Source organism: Alligator sinensis, unplaced genomic scaffold (genome assembly GCF_000455745.1).
Source record: "Alligator sinensis unplaced genomic scaffold, ASM45574v1 scaffold1301_1, whole genome shotgun sequence".
Lineage (NCBI taxonomy): Eukaryota > Metazoa > Chordata > Crocodylia > Alligatoridae > Alligator > Alligator sinensis.
This window is the reverse complement of record NW_005842575.1, coordinates 113,230-128,559: the sequence shown is the minus strand read 5'-3', so window position 1 is coordinate 128,559 and position 15,330 is coordinate 113,230. Positions and strand designations below refer to the sequence as shown.

The 15,330-nt window shown below is 42.1% G+C and overlaps 1 protein-coding gene across 1 annotated transcript in view; it reads right to left on the bottom strand.

The window, feature by feature from the left end:
- Positions 1 to 15,330, bottom strand: part of POLQ (DNA polymerase theta) — a 90,510-nt gene that overhangs the window by 38,490 nt on the left and 36,690 nt on the right. The window contains exons 15-21 of the mRNA XM_014524111.2: positions 14,594 to 14,837; positions 8,951 to 12,168; positions 6,924 to 7,070; positions 6,222 to 6,418; positions 4,290 to 4,530; positions 4,007 to 4,200; positions 975 to 1,109 (exon numbers count right to left, since the gene is read on the bottom strand). Coding sequence (XP_014379597.2) covers positions 975 to 1,109; positions 4,007 to 4,200; positions 4,290 to 4,530; positions 6,222 to 6,418; positions 6,924 to 7,070; positions 8,951 to 12,168; positions 14,594 to 14,837 — 4,376 coding nt within the window. The remainder of the gene's footprint in view (positions 1 to 974; positions 1,110 to 4,006; positions 4,201 to 4,289; positions 4,531 to 6,221; positions 6,419 to 6,923; positions 7,071 to 8,950; positions 12,169 to 14,593; positions 14,838 to 15,330) is intronic.

The window sequence follows — 15,330 nt, the reverse complement described above, 5'->3', positions numbered from 1 at the left end:
AGGAAAAGAATTTTTAAAAAATGCTGAATACAGCCATTGGGACTCCTAGTAGCATCATAGGGTAGCCAACACTGCAAAAGTTAGGTAACTCTCTTCACCCTTAGCATTACTTCTACAATACCCCACCTGGGCTAACACCAAGTGAAATCTACCAAGCTCCTCATCTCTTCACTGCTGCTAGAGCTTAAGACACCAGCATCTGCTTTTCCAGCCCACTTCTCACACTGAACAAAAGGACACTGGGGGCACAACACAAGTTAATGAGCCCTGAAAACAGGGAACAAGTAGATCTACTCATATGTCTTTGTCTGACAAATGCAGCAGTGATTAACCCCAGGCAATCAGTATTAGGGCAGCAGCTTCACAAGAGTTAGACATTGGTAGTTATGCTGGTGGTCCTGGATTGTGTACATGCTGTCAATATCGTACATGGTTAAAACCCATCTACATACCCATTCTGAAAAGCAATTTTTTTTGAAGGGCAGAACACAGAAGTGGTTTTAATAGGCAGAGAAAATTAATCATCGACAGTTAATCCTGCCATACAGGAGCCAGCAGACAACTCCAAAACAAACCTCTTTCTTTTGCAAGAAAAACAACATCTTTTTTTAATCTTTGTGTCTACATATGTATTTATATTGTATTTTTCTCCCTGACATCTAAGCATCCTTCAAGAAGATGACATGAGATTCTAACTGTTGACCCTACACAATTCTTGTGCTATTTCTGTCTTGTAGACATAATTAGGTGGAGTTACACTCAGCCCAACCTACCATTTCAGTTATATCTGCAGTTTACCCCTCATTCTCAGTTACATCTGTGCCTTAAAAAAAGGTTACATTTGACTCTGCATGGGAGCAGACAGCACTAAAACTTATTTTTCCTCACTAAAATCCAATCAAACTCTGATGAGTACATGGGAAGGAAGTTATTCCTATAGTCACAGTACAGAACCACACTTAATTTAGTTGTACCTTGGTTGTACTGAACTGCTTGCCCAGCCTGATCCGGTGTCCTTTAGTAGTGCATCTTCTTGTGTAACCAAGAGTTTTCTTATTCCCTTGAGCTTTCACATCTCCATTTGGCAACTTCAGTTCCAAAAACAAGACCTAAAAGAGACCAGAGTTTCAAATTCAGTACACGTTTTTAAACCCCGAAATAAACAACAAGTGAAAGAGCACTTTAATAGCCTATATTCTAACAAATGGACAATGCTAATGTTCCAGGTACTTAAAACGCTGATTAAAAGATCTGTGTATTGTCAATAGCAGTTCCTCCTCGTTTTAATTAACTACAAAATGTAGTCTAAAATCTAATTTTCTAATCTTAAAAAGTTTGGATTGCAAGGTGTTTTTAGACAAGGTAATTGATTCCTGTAAATGAGGCTACAGATATCCTCACTGCTCACTCCTTAATAACTGCTTGGCTGTAGTGACAGGAAGACAAGGAAAAGATGCAGGATGGAGGAGTAGGAGACTGATGCTGAAAACAAAGGACTAGACTGATTTAAATTTGAGAATTTTGTCTGGCAGCAAACCCCAGACTATACAGAGGCAGGAGCCCGTTTCCCCACATTAAGTACCTGTAAAGTATCCAAATCAACTCTTTTCCTTGGAATACTCCTGGGATTCAAATTAATTGCCATTTAAGACTAGTATACAAGGGCACCTATATACATGCTGGATGTCTACTCCAACACAAGCTAATTAGCATGTGTTGGAGCAGACTTGATTAATTAGCACACTCCAGCATCACCTGTATTGAATGTCCCTGTGCTTCAAAATGGCAGCAAGAATGCTTTAACTAAAGCTCATTCAACTAGCTTTTTAGTTAAAGCACCTCCACCACCATTTTGAAACATGGAATGCTAAATACAAGTGACGCTGTGGGCTTCTTAATTAGAGCAGTTCTCAGAGCCACTTTAATTAACGTGCCCCATCCCCCCTCCGCTCCGGAGCATGGGTAAAGATGTCCTAAATGGCTGTCTAGCATCTGTTTTGCTGCAAGTCAAATCTCAAGCTATTCAGCCCTGGATGTTCTGTTTTTAAGCCTGGATGTTACCTGGGAACTGACTTCAGGACACGAGGCATTGAAAGAGCACATTACTGGGACCTTTTATTAAAGAGCTTTAGACATTAGCTTGGAAATTCGTTTTTTTCCTAGCAAACTACTATCAGTTGGAAAACTAGCCACAGTGAAGGATTCAATTCAACTGTCATTAGAAACACAAATCTTCACAGCTTATCCTGAATTTTCAGGTGGTATTCTGCACTATTTGATTATGTTCAATTACACAGCAGGCAGGGGAAAGCAGAAGTGATTTGCATAGTATGAACAGCCTCGTATTAGAACGTTACATAAAATGGCAACAGTTCATATGAATTTCATGGGGTGCTCAATAAATTCTAACAGAACTTTTACACCAAATTCATCATCCTGAGTTGATATGCAGCTAGATCCCTGGGCCAGATCCAGACTGCAGGCCTCCTCATGTGCCAGATCGGGATCACGAGACGCTTCACAGGCAGGACCCAGACATGGCAGCCACATGATAAACATTGACAGCAGCATGAGGGTTAATGCAGCTGTCACTCACCCCCTTGCTGCTGACATGTCCTCAGTGGGACTCCATAGCTGGGAATCTGGCAGCAGACCCTACCCACACTCACCCCACTCTCTTATCTCTGGCCCCTTTAGGAGCCCCACAAGCTGGGTGAAATGGCTCCGTGAGCTGGATCTGGCTAGCAGGCTATATCTTTTACATACCAAATTTACCACATTTTACAGGAAAAATACTTCCAAAAGAGGCTTTTTTTCCTTAGCTGTGATGAGTCAGAAGACATGAGAACCTGGAGAGTCATTAGTTCATGAACACCAACTGGCATCAGATCAGCATTATTGTTAGCAGAAATTCTGTGTTTGCAGGAAAGTAGGGAACATTTTGGGGAGTTTTTTAAACAGTGGTTGTTTGCGCATTTTGTCCAGTTTCCATGTTAAGAACAGTTCTGGTAGAGATACTGGTGGACACACATCAAGTAAGATGGTCAAAAGCATATGCATTGCTGTAGTCAGCACACTGCACATACAGAAAGGTGAACCATAGGATGGATCCCTTTGGGATTTACTTGGTTGGAAGGCATTATATATACAAATCTGCCAGTAACCAATTTATTTTTGGTGCACTATTTCAAACCTGGTTTGAAATAAGATTCCCTTTTATTTCTGCCCAAAATGCCAGGCACAGCAGTAACAATACAAGCTGGTCAACGCAGCTCAAGTACACAATTTCTTCAATAAACCAATAGGAGTAGAGTTAATTTCTATTATCAGGGTGTGGACACACAAATGCTTGGAACCCTTTCAAAACAGAATGTTTCAATGGGGCAGCAGCTGGCACACTCTAATTGCTATGTGTGAATGAGCTGAGAGCAATTCAAATGCAGCAAACCTGCTCCAACTTTAGTACTACTTCATTCAGAGGTAAAGTTGGATCTGGTTTGAGGCCAGCTCATTCACACATAACAATAAGAAGCACCAGCTGCTGTCTTTGTGAAACATTCCTCTCCTGAAAGGGATCCAAGTGTTAGTGCATCCACACCCTCCAAGTATTAGCCAAAAAAACATTTTGACAACATTTTGGGTCTGAATTGGTAATAGATCCTGCATATTTTCTTAGGAAACTGACAGCTGATCATGAGTAGCTGTAGCTCTTTACAAATTAAAAGCCTAATCCTACAACATGTTGAATAGTATGAATACCTTCCTCGTCTGCTAAAGTCTGCGAAGGTGAAGATGCTCAGTACCACCTGAGAGAGACTCAGTCCCTTTCAACATAGAGCTCTATCAGAAAAATCAACCTTGATCAGAATTAGGTTTGTTTTCCATCTTTAAAGTCCAATTCTCCCACCAAATACCCCTCCACCAAGGTTTCTACCCAAATGTAAGAAATTAACTTGATGAGTCCTTTAGAAGCAGCAACTCTGTCACACCCAAGTCCCTCAAATACCTCTGCAATGTCATCAGGGCTGGTCAGGGAGAAGCTGTGGCCTGCCAGCTGGTATGCCTGGGTCTCAATCTCATTTAGTTTAGCTTGCATGATGTGTTTCTGGGTCTCACATGCCACTGTGCTAAAGCCAATTCCATTCAGCTCCAGCAGAGCCAAGCAATATTGTGTAGGCATCTCCACTTTGCAGAAAGCATCTGAAATAAGTAGAAAAGCTAAAAAATACTGATCTCCCCAAATGACCCTACTCATCAAGTTAAACTTCCCAACCCCAGGTCCTTTTTACCTGTTAGGTTTTCCTTCTGTAACAGTGTGTTAAGCTGGTTCATGATGCCAAAGATGAGCACAGACTCTACAGCTGCTCTGTACCGCCCAGAGTGATCAGCGCTGGCACTAAGCCCCAAGCTCTGCACCCCTTGGCCAGTTCCTATTCCTTCAAGCAGGGGGAGTTCATGAGGGAGAAAGCTGGTAACCATGTTGTGAAGAGTACGTTCTTTAGAACCAGGATCCAGCAGCCAACATGCTACCTAAAATGGACATAAGCAAATACTGAACACTTTGGTTACTTTAATAATAACAGAACCATAAACACTATTTGGTAGTGAGCCCAAAAGTTCTCAACACCAGTGTAAACTTGTGCCTCAAAGCCCTCAAGTGAGACACCCAAGTCTTACTGACAGTCAATTGAATGCTTCTGAGAATTATTACTTAGTCAATAAAATGCACACAAAGCATTGGCTTCACTCAGTGGTTCTTCACAGATAATAAAGCCATGAAAATCGAACAGAAATGGAGTAAAGTCTGCACATGAAAAGGATTCTTTGTAAAAAATAATGGCATTATAAGGATTGCTATGAAATGGGGATCTGTGAAAAGAACCTAGCCTGACCCCCATTTTTGCATATCAATACAAGTAATCAGGGCTCTGTCAGGTGAATTCTACTATCAAATGACCCTTGTATAAACCAAGTAAAAGCAAAATTGGACCCTGTAATTGAAACATGTTTAATAGTTCTGAGGCTGCATGAAGAGCCATAACAGGATCCTTCTCGCCCTCCCACAATGACTCTGGGTTGCCAAACTATAAAGCAAATTTATTTTGCTATGAAGATTTGATGTTGCTCACACACAGAGCAGGCCATTTGAAAGTAAGGCTGCAATTCTTATGGGTTTTTTTAGAACTCTACTGTAACACTAAAGTTTAGGCTCTCTCTCGTGCTGGACATATTTAAATACAGTTTGCTTATCTATGTATTTTGATGCTGAATCACGCCACCCAACCTAAAGGTATGCTGGGCTACTTTATGCAAGCAATTATATCAACATCTCCTGGTGACTAAATCAATCAGAAGTGATTTATTAATTTTAATTTAAGCGGAAAGTACAAAGTTAAAAATGTCAGATATGCAAAATGGAAAAAGACAGACCAAGTCCAGAAATATCTCTAGTGCTCTGTAATTAATTACAAACCAAACAGACTAATCATCAAGTTACTGATAAGAAATATTATGAGTGAAAAGGTTTCCCCCATGATATATATATAATTTTATTTGGAAAAGACCCATGGAGCCAATCATATATTAGGTTCATTGGCAAGTAAACAATACCGTGGCAGTGACTTCTAATTCATGAGAACCATAAGCAAATACCTTAACCGCAAGAAAAGCCTACGTGTACTTCTAAACATACTTTTTGCATTTGTACTGCTTAAGGATCCAAAATACTCTGCAAATCAAAATTTCTATTTTATTCAGTCTGTTTTAAATGCAATAATGCTTTTTCAATTCAAATAAAACTTCAGCGCTTTTTTTAAACAGCACAATAAGAGGAAGGACCCGTGGACTGAGCTCATTTTGAAGCATGCTGTCTCTCTCCCCCTGGAGAGCTGTATTTGAGAGATGTCAGTGTTCAAGTGACACGTGGCTTAGAGCTGCATATAATTAAACAAACATTTGGAAACAATAAATCACAGACCTGATTCTCAGGGGCTTTGGTAGCAGCTCAGCACCTTGGAAAATTTGGCCATAAAAAGTTTCTACATTTACTTCTAGCTATTATTGCTGCTGTGGAAAGCATCACTAAAACCTATGGCAATTTTTTTCTACTCTCAATAAACAGACAAATGACTTGAGCAAAGTACAAAGCAAATCAAACACTGGTTTAAAAAAAATAAAATGCAAGTTTTATACAAATTTAATTTCTTAACAAATCCCTGAACCTTTGGGTCCTCAAAGCTTCCTTCCAGGGAGATGCCACAGGCCATTAGCAGGGTCTTGTAGTGTTGGATGAAGTCGTACATAACCAGACAGTGCTTTCCCTCAGGCTCTTTCTGCAAGCAGGACTGGAGATGACACAGTCTCTCGGTGACAGATAGGTTCTGATCCAAAGCAGGGGGTGCCAAACTGGCACTGACTTCTAAGGAAAGGGGCACAAAAAACATCATCTCTTTACCTAGAATACCTAAGAAATAGATGAGGTGGCGTGGAGGTTTTCTAAAGCCAGCAGTCTTAAGCAGAAATATAACAGTAATAAATGCAAAGTGATTTTATATAAGGGATTTAGGAAGCAGTGTGAGTGCTTGTTTATTTATAAACAACAGCATGCATGGGCTGTCCAAAGAAATGGGGAGAATTAGCATCTTGCTCAGTCACATTCACAGGCAGATAAGCCTGAAAAACAACACTTTGTAGCCAGGAAATTCATTAGAAACAGAGGAAACACTGGAAAGCATGTTGCCATTGCCCTTGGGAAAAATTAACATGGCTGCTTTCTTCTGTAAGATAACGAGACTGTTAGGGACACTCACAGCTTCCAAAAATATGTCCACTAACTCCCAAACTAGGTGACAACTTTCACAGGGTTGTCCACTCTCTGAAATGCCTAGCTTCCTGCAATCTGGCCTGTCTGCCAGAGCTCTTACCAGCCTGATCGTCTGCCTTTTGCTGCAGTGAGACATAGTAGGCATCCTTTCCACCCCAGCACACTGCCAACCCAACTATCAAGGTATCTTCACAGCCTTTGATAGGGAATCCATCATCTTTAACCTGGATCTGCTGGGGAGATCTTACTATGGAAATATTTTTTAAAGTTAAAATTATACATATAACATTTTAATCAATTAACATTCCAATAATGAAACAACCTAGAATGCCTTCATTCTCACCTATCCACCAGTCTCTTGTTTTCTACATTCTTTTTTTCAACACATCTTTACAACAGCAAGGTAGCCTGGGCATTGTAACAGAGAAAACCATTGCTTAAGAATTCTTCAAATGAGCTGGCCTTCTGTAGTATTACCATACTTACAGGAGCAGATGTAGGGTTTTGAAAAGGGGAGTGCAATGGAGATCTAATGGAGGGATGGGGGTGCAACCAGCAGTGGAGACTAGAGCTCTTGGTAAAGACTGCTCACCATGTGTGCACTACATAATTTTAAAAAAGGGAGAGGGGGGAGGGAAGAGGCTGACCAGGCCCTCACCTCACTGGATCCACCTCTGCATTCATAACATTTGAGGTATAACTGCGCTCCCTCCTCTTATATGGTGACACATTTATCATTTCTCTATCACAATTACATTCCCAATCCTGAAACAGTTTTGTCAATGCTGCTCCCATGGTCAGGCAAATATCTTAATACTTTCCCATGGTAGCAGTGATGGTTATGTGGAAAATCTGTTTATAGGCTATGATTACGGAGCAAATTTTTTAAAAAAAAATCAATTTCACATACTACCTGGTAGAGACCTTCAAAGACCAGAGGCTGGTTCATCCATATCCCCCTCAGAGATGGATGAAGGGAAACTACTCATTACTTTCATACCCCCTTCCATCACAATTGCTCTCCTCCATCTATAGAAATGCCCTAAAACAGTACATCAGCCCCCTTGGAGAGTTGCACTATATGAATACTAGTGATGAAAATGTGCAGGAGCACAGCAACAGCCTGGGATGGGCTGCCATTAAACAATTAAATGAATGGAGCAGGTTACAATAAGGTTACAACCTTATTGTAACCTGCAAAATATTTAACCAGGATTGTTACTTTCTAGTTAGTGGAGGCTCTGAGCAAATTGCTTTGTTTCCGACTTCAAAAATATTACTTATTTAGTGCCAAGCTGAAAGCCATTTGTGTATGTCCTACTGCAGTAAACCACAACGGGACTCCACTTTAAAATAAGGGATGTGATGAAACTTTGGCTCATATTTACTCTGTGCACTAATTTGGAAGTGTGTGTTCTTCTGAATGAGTCAGACAGAAATGTCCCCATCTTTTAAATGCCAGTTATATTGGTCATTTAAGTGCTTGTCATTTGCCACACTTATAGATTTCAATGAGAAAAGCATAATCTATTCTGTGATAAGCTTGCCGCTGATTCCAAATTAGCTCAACTCTCCAAGCCTCACAACAGAGCAACAGTACAGGTTCTTCTGTTTGCTTTAGCAATAATGCTCCTTACGAAGATGCAAGCAGCCATTATAGCAGATACTCTGCTTACTTTATTATGCTGGCTGACTGTTTCATGATGATGTTTTACTACGCACGTCACACAGCAGGCACATAGCCATTCACCAACATGCCCGCTATAAACCACAGGGATTGTACAAGCAAGAAATACTTAATGGCCATTGTTATGGGCTGATGATGGTAACAATCCTTTAAGTATTTTTGGCTGACACTCACTTTAACCACCTTCCTCCTTCCAGTTCCACCCTTCGGTGCAATGCCTAGGTCCAATACATGCCTTCCTCCAAATGAACTGGAAATTCACTGCAATTTCAGCAGCTGCCAACATTCAATACATATAGGATTTGTTCCTTATTTTCACAAATTTAAAATGAAAAAATGCATATTTGTTCCTAATCTACTTTCATTGAATTTTGATTACTCTCAGCAAGCTAAACTGAACTTCTGAACATGAACATGAAATACAGGAAGGCAAAACTGACCTTGTTTGAATCTGCCGCCTATAGTTGATCTGGAGGACAAGAGACGTTTTGTTCTTTCGCAAGCCACCGAGATGGCAAATCTATTTTTGTTCCTCCATTCTTGGATGAAGGTCTGGAAGAGAGCCATGTCACTTGCCACATCAATGATAGTGAAACTTTCAGCACTGCATGAAATAAGTGGCAAAATATCTTGAGATAACTGCAGTGAAAAGTCCTGGTCTATAACAGAATCCTCTTTTACAGGGTCAATCTCAAGTGGGTCTCCATTTTCTGGATTAAACTGTAGTGTTTCTATTTGCTGGTCTGAAACAGGTATGCCATTCTGCAGCACCTGACAGAGTGGGCCTTCATTCATGAGGATGACATCTTTCTTTTTCCCAGACTTCAGAGAGGACATGCCAAAACTCTTCGGTGCAGGCTCCATAGGCGGTGTTGGAGGAATAAGCCCATTGCTAATATCTGGCTGAGGATCACGCTTCCTGCTGCTTCCCTTGAGAAACTTAGGGGAACAATTTGGTTTTTGTTCCAAGGCTCCCCTATTGCTCTCTCTACCTGTGAAATAGTTCTCTAAACCCTGGCAAAGGGGTAATGGCTTTTTCTGACCACAGCCAAATTCAAACACTGCACCTTGCTCTTGGCTGCAGTTTGAAAGAACTAATTTTTCCTTTGAGCCAGGGATGCTTGGACTCGATGAAGCAGGTTTATTGCCTGAAGGGCTAGGCCACTTGTCTAGAATTTCTTGCAACCCTGGGCTTAACTCAAATGAATGTTCGCTCCATACTATAGAATTGGGGTTTTTTTTTACATTTTGCTGGGCTTTCTGGGGTCTTACACTTTTATCTCCTTTTATGTCCATTGGTCCGGAGTCCTCCTGAGCAACAGATTTTCTTAGTTCTGGCTCAACAAGAGCTGCAGATGGCAAGTCTCCTTGAAAAGGAGGTGAGCTCACATTGTCAAAAGCTTCAGCCAACTGGAAAGAATCAATTTCAGAGAACGTAAGAGACGCGTCATTACACTGTGGTGGCTGCTGCTCCTCAACCTGATTTATACTCCATACATCCTGAATAGGCCCCCAGCTCTGCTGATGCAGACAGCCAACAAGAGAGCTAGAAATGGTGTTAGGAGGAAAGGGTAGAATCTCCTGTTCCCTGGTTTCCACCCCTTCAGCTTCACCTGCACGAATACCAGAAGGGTCATTGAGATCACTGAAACTATCTTCAAACAGCAAACTATTGCTTGTATTGAGACTAGTTTCAGGAATGGGGTGACATTCTACCTGTACATGTATGATGTGTGGATTCTGGCCATTGGAAACGGGGGCTCCGTTCTGAAGACCTAGACAGACACTCTCCTTCACTGAAGGTTGGGTTAGGTAACCTTGTAAAAAGCTGTGTAGCTGGGAGTCAGTGACAGAAAAATCATTTCCTCTAAGGCAAAGTGCAGCATCTGGGAATTTCACTGCAGACTGTAAACAAGAGCTCACAGAGCCCAAAGTTTTATCACTGCAACATAGATCGGTGGGCTGTTTCATACCAAGTGTTGTCACAAGACCTGAAGAGTCCATCTCTCTAAATGCCGCAACTAGGTTTTTATCAGCGACACTCTCAGTTTGAAAAGCATTATCGCAGGGGAGTTTTGTGAAGGTTTTCTGCACAGCAATGGCTGCCAGCTCTGTGCCTTTTGCTCCCTGATGTCCTGCAATTTCAGATGCCACCTGCTGCTGTATTATCCTGTCCGTCTGAGTATCCAACTGGAAGCTGTCCTCAAAGTATCCGTAGCCCAAGGACAGATCATGGGCATAACCATTTTTGCTACTTTTTGCAATACAAACAGCTCTGGATTTTATTATGGAGTCTCTCAAAAAATCCTCAGGCTGATTATCAGCAGCTTTACCCACACCTCCACTCTTGAACAACACGCCATTGGGACTTTCGCTGCTATGTTTGCTTTTGCTTTGAATTGGGAAAAGGCAGGATTTAGGTTCATAACAAACAGTTTTCTGCTTGTATGCACCATCACTCACATGTGTTTTTGCAGAACTGCTGACTATTTCATTACAGAGGTCTGTATCTAGAATCATTTGCTGTTTTCCAGATATCCGTTTAGCATATTTTTTTCCAGCATGAACTTTACTGTCTTTGGCACCAATATTCTCATTTTTCAACTCCCTACTAGGTATCATCAGGCCTCCCACAGTGTCACTTGTCTCCATTCTCACAGTTGCAGCATCCCTCATTATAACATCCCTAGATGCCTGACAAATTGTTTTTTCTTTAGGCTTGCATTCGTTAGTAACAGAAGGCTCCATAAGCAGTCCTTCCATTTTCTCTTTGCTTCCTATAAGCGGATAATGTTCATGAAAAGATCCTGAGATTTTGTCCTTGTGAACCAACGATCCTTTTTCTGTCAGTTCCTTATTACTTCCATCTGGAAAGGATTTACTTTCAGAACTGCTGTGTCTGGAAAGAGGGGGCCCTTTTATACCTGTTATTTGCCTCCTTGACTCTTCAAGCAGTGACCTATGCTGCTTCAAAGCCCTGCTGCAGTTTCTACTTTGATTTAAGCTTCCACCCATTATTCTCCTTGGCCTACATACAGCAGAAGTTTTTGTTGGAACAAAGCTCAAGGTTGGTCTTTTGCCTTCTTCAGTAGGGGATTCTTGACTTGTTTCCCTGAAGCCTGCCTTGCTTTTTCTCTTGGAAGTAAATTCCATGTTTTCTTTATCTTTGCTCAGATGTGGTCGTTTTCTAGCACTCTGTACAATGACATCAATGTTTCCTTCCTCTGTTTGAATCTGATCTATCTGGGCCTCACTCTGGAGCCTGCCCTTTGGGGTACTGGCACCTAGCAACCTTTTATTTCCCTTTTCAATCTTTGCTGAAGTCCCAGACTGAGAGTTGGGGTGAAGTCCATATCTTTCCTTGTTAAATGCTTTTAGGGTCTCAAATGACCCCTCCCTGCTCAGTCTGTATTTTCTGTCCTCCAGCTCTGACTCGCTGCTGATCATGGAAGAGGATGACTCAGAGTCCAGGTAAGAATCTGGGTTCCACTGTACTCCCATCACAGCCAAGTCCTGCTGCAGGAGCATCCTAGCCTCCTCCACAACAAGGGAGGCAGCTTCATTTTCAGTGACATGCTTCATTCCAGCCATCCAGATGCAGCGAGCGTTCCTGCGCTCCTCAGCTGCCTCTTCGTCTTCATCCACCGCCCTACGAAGGCTAATGAAAAAGAAACAAAACAAAAGTCAGCTAGGAAGTTCTGTAGAAACACTCACACTGGCATTGATAAATGGCACCATGCTGCTCTGCACTTATCTTTAATTAGTACAACAGTTTCAGTGAAGCTTTAAGTTCAGTATATTTGAGGACCGTTTAGTTTGGACTCGGAAATAAACATTTCTTTTCTTTCTTTCTTTTCTTTTTTTTTTTTTTTTTTTAAAGAAGCAGTAATAGCAAAAGAGTAACTATGCTTAGTCATGCTGGTTTCCCCACCCTCCTCCCACCACTGTGACTCGCACCTGGAATAACCTGTGTAAGAGGCAGTTCCGTATTTTAACTCAAACTCACTTGTTAGCTATTCTGCCATACTTACTCTCATTCTTGAGAACCTACTGTGCAGGGTACATCCACTAATTTCAAAAAGTTCTGAGAAGCAGACTAAAGCCGCCAAGAAGAAACTCCAGTATCATTCACATTTCAAAATAGTTTAGAGAAACAGAGGTCAAACAGAGGTCAAACCACCTAAGTGTTGCAGATAGTGTTGTCTTCTACCTATATCAGCTGCAAGTGTGGGACAGAACTAGACTTTATTCACCCCCCTACATAAACTGTAAGGGTTGTTTTCCAAGTAGATGTCAACGTAAGCTGAATTACAGCTTTTGTTGGGTTAATGGTTTAACACAGAGCTGTCCAAACTCATGGCCCATGGACAGCATGCAGCCTGTAAGGAGTTAATTTATAGCCCATGGACTTCCACCCAAGCACCACTGCCCCCACTGCTACTACCACTGAGCTCCACTTCCCTCCTCCACCTTTCCCTTTTTGTTCTGCTCCTGCAGTAGGGAGAAGCAGCTTGAGGGTGGGGGTGCAGACAATAGAGCCTTAGGCCCATGCTGTATGTGCTCCCTGACTTCTCTGAGGTTGGACAGACCTGGTTAAGCCTAAAAGGCATCTCAAACACAAACAACAATAAAACTCAAAGTGAGTGTGAATATACATCACTGAAATAATTAAGAATCTATTACAGCAAAGTAAATACATGAAGTAAATACCTCCAGAATTATTAAGGCTTCAACTGGACCTGCAAAACTGAAATTCAAGTATTTCTAATTGGAGATACTTCTACTAACAGACCAGTTTAGATTGGGAGGGGGCTATACCAATCCCAGCAACATTGCCATGTCTTGATACTCTGCACTAATGTAACACCATCAGAGGTTATGACATAAGGGTGCGGTTACAGGTTATCTTTAAGCTATTCTAAATCTGTTGAACGTTAGGTAGTATTAAAGTTGGAACAATTTCAGGACAGTCATAAGTTAAGATTGAATGCTGACTCTGACCTGCACAACTGTGACTTGCCACTAGAGGGCCTGATGAGCAGGCGCATGGCCAGGATCCAGGACTATATCCCTCTGGGAGTGGAGCCCCAGGAGTTAAGCACGTTCTCACTGCCTGGTGGATCTGCTCCTAATGTAGAGCCACCAGGGGTTAACTGTGGTGACAGCACTGACCCTGGGGAAACACGCCCCCCTGACTCCATACTCTTGGCATGCTCAGTATTAAGCAGCCGGCTCCCTCATCCCACCCCACCCACCAAGAACACAGGATGTTGGAGATATCCCGCAAATTCTCTTGGCTAGGGGAGAGCTGCTCAGATGTGGGACAAAGGGCTTAACCCTCTGAAGGGAGGGCTGTGTGCCTGGTCCCCAGCCCAGGGGCTTGGATCAGGTCTCCTGGGGTCCTTGGAACCAGTGGCATAGTGCTATGTGGGCCAGGATCATACCTGCTGGGGGCAGGTGTGGTTGCAACTTGGGTCCAAGTACCAGCCTGTAAGCAATAAAACGTGGGAGGGTGAAAAGTCTGTCAGGGGCAGAAGAGCTGGAAGCCATGCATCCTGGGATGCTGGATGACTGCCAGTTGGTAGCTTCATCTCCTTTGAGCAGATGAACCAAACCCTAGCTCAAGCTAGGTAGGATAGGTCAAAGATAACCCTAGTTTCAAGTGGCTTAACTTAAAGACACTTAGAGGGTATTTACCAAAGTTTAAGATCCTTTAAGTTCAATGCATGGATGCTCCTGTTTTAAGTGCCTTTAGAATGGTTTACAGGTAACTTGAAACACCACCCTATTATTCAATTAACACATCTTCTGTGGAGTAGGAAAGCATCATTCTCATTTTACACATCACAAAATCGAGGTCAATGACTTCCTCACAGCTATATAATGCGTCAATGGAAGAAAAAGGAAGAGAACCCAGGCCTCCAAAATTTACACTATAAATCACAGGATGACAACTTGCTTAGAAATACGCTTGGAATTACACACAAAAAACTGACTCTGTTGAGTCCATTTCCTCTGTTGATGGTAAAAAGGAACAAAACCAACTTGTCTTCATTTCAGTTCCCAACTTGCTGATTTCTCACCTTTTGAATGGCACTGTAGTCTTCAGGGCAGTTTCCACATCAGCAGGATTTGCTTTCGCCAGGTCAGCCACAGTAATGAAGCCAGTGTTATAAAGAGCTCTGGCACGCTGCGCATTCAGCAGAGACACGCGAACCAGATCACATAGCTCCCTATGGACACCAAAGGTGAGGCGGCTTTGAAACTGGGAGAGCAACTGTTCCATGTTGTGCCAGCCCAGCCGATTAGAGAAAACTGTTACCATTCCTGGAACAAACAAATTACATTGTTTTGACCTTAACACTAACTTCAGTTCTAAAAATGCTTGGATACTTTTTCTCTCCCCAATACAAATTTTCACATGCAAAAAAATGCAATTTAAACTAGAAAATATCTATTTATAAGTCAGGCAGCATTCTCAATTCCCCAGTAATGCCTTATGTTGCTAAATGTCTTCAGCTGCAGTAAGAAAAACGGAGCAGAACCAGGAACTAAGCTGTTGCCGCTATACAGGATAGTTTACTAGGAAATCTCTAATACCGAAGACAGAAGTTCTATTTTTAATCAAATAAGATGGTATTCTAAGTCAGTTGAGGGACCACTTGGTTCAAAAAGAGGTCCTGGGCAGGTCAACACAATCAGTGGTGCCTGCCAGATCAGCTGAGGACCCAATCTAGCTAATCTAGCTGTGACTGAGGGCCCCAAGCCAGGGGGGCCCTCAGGCACAGCTGGCCACCCATCCAACTCAAGGAGGGCTGGG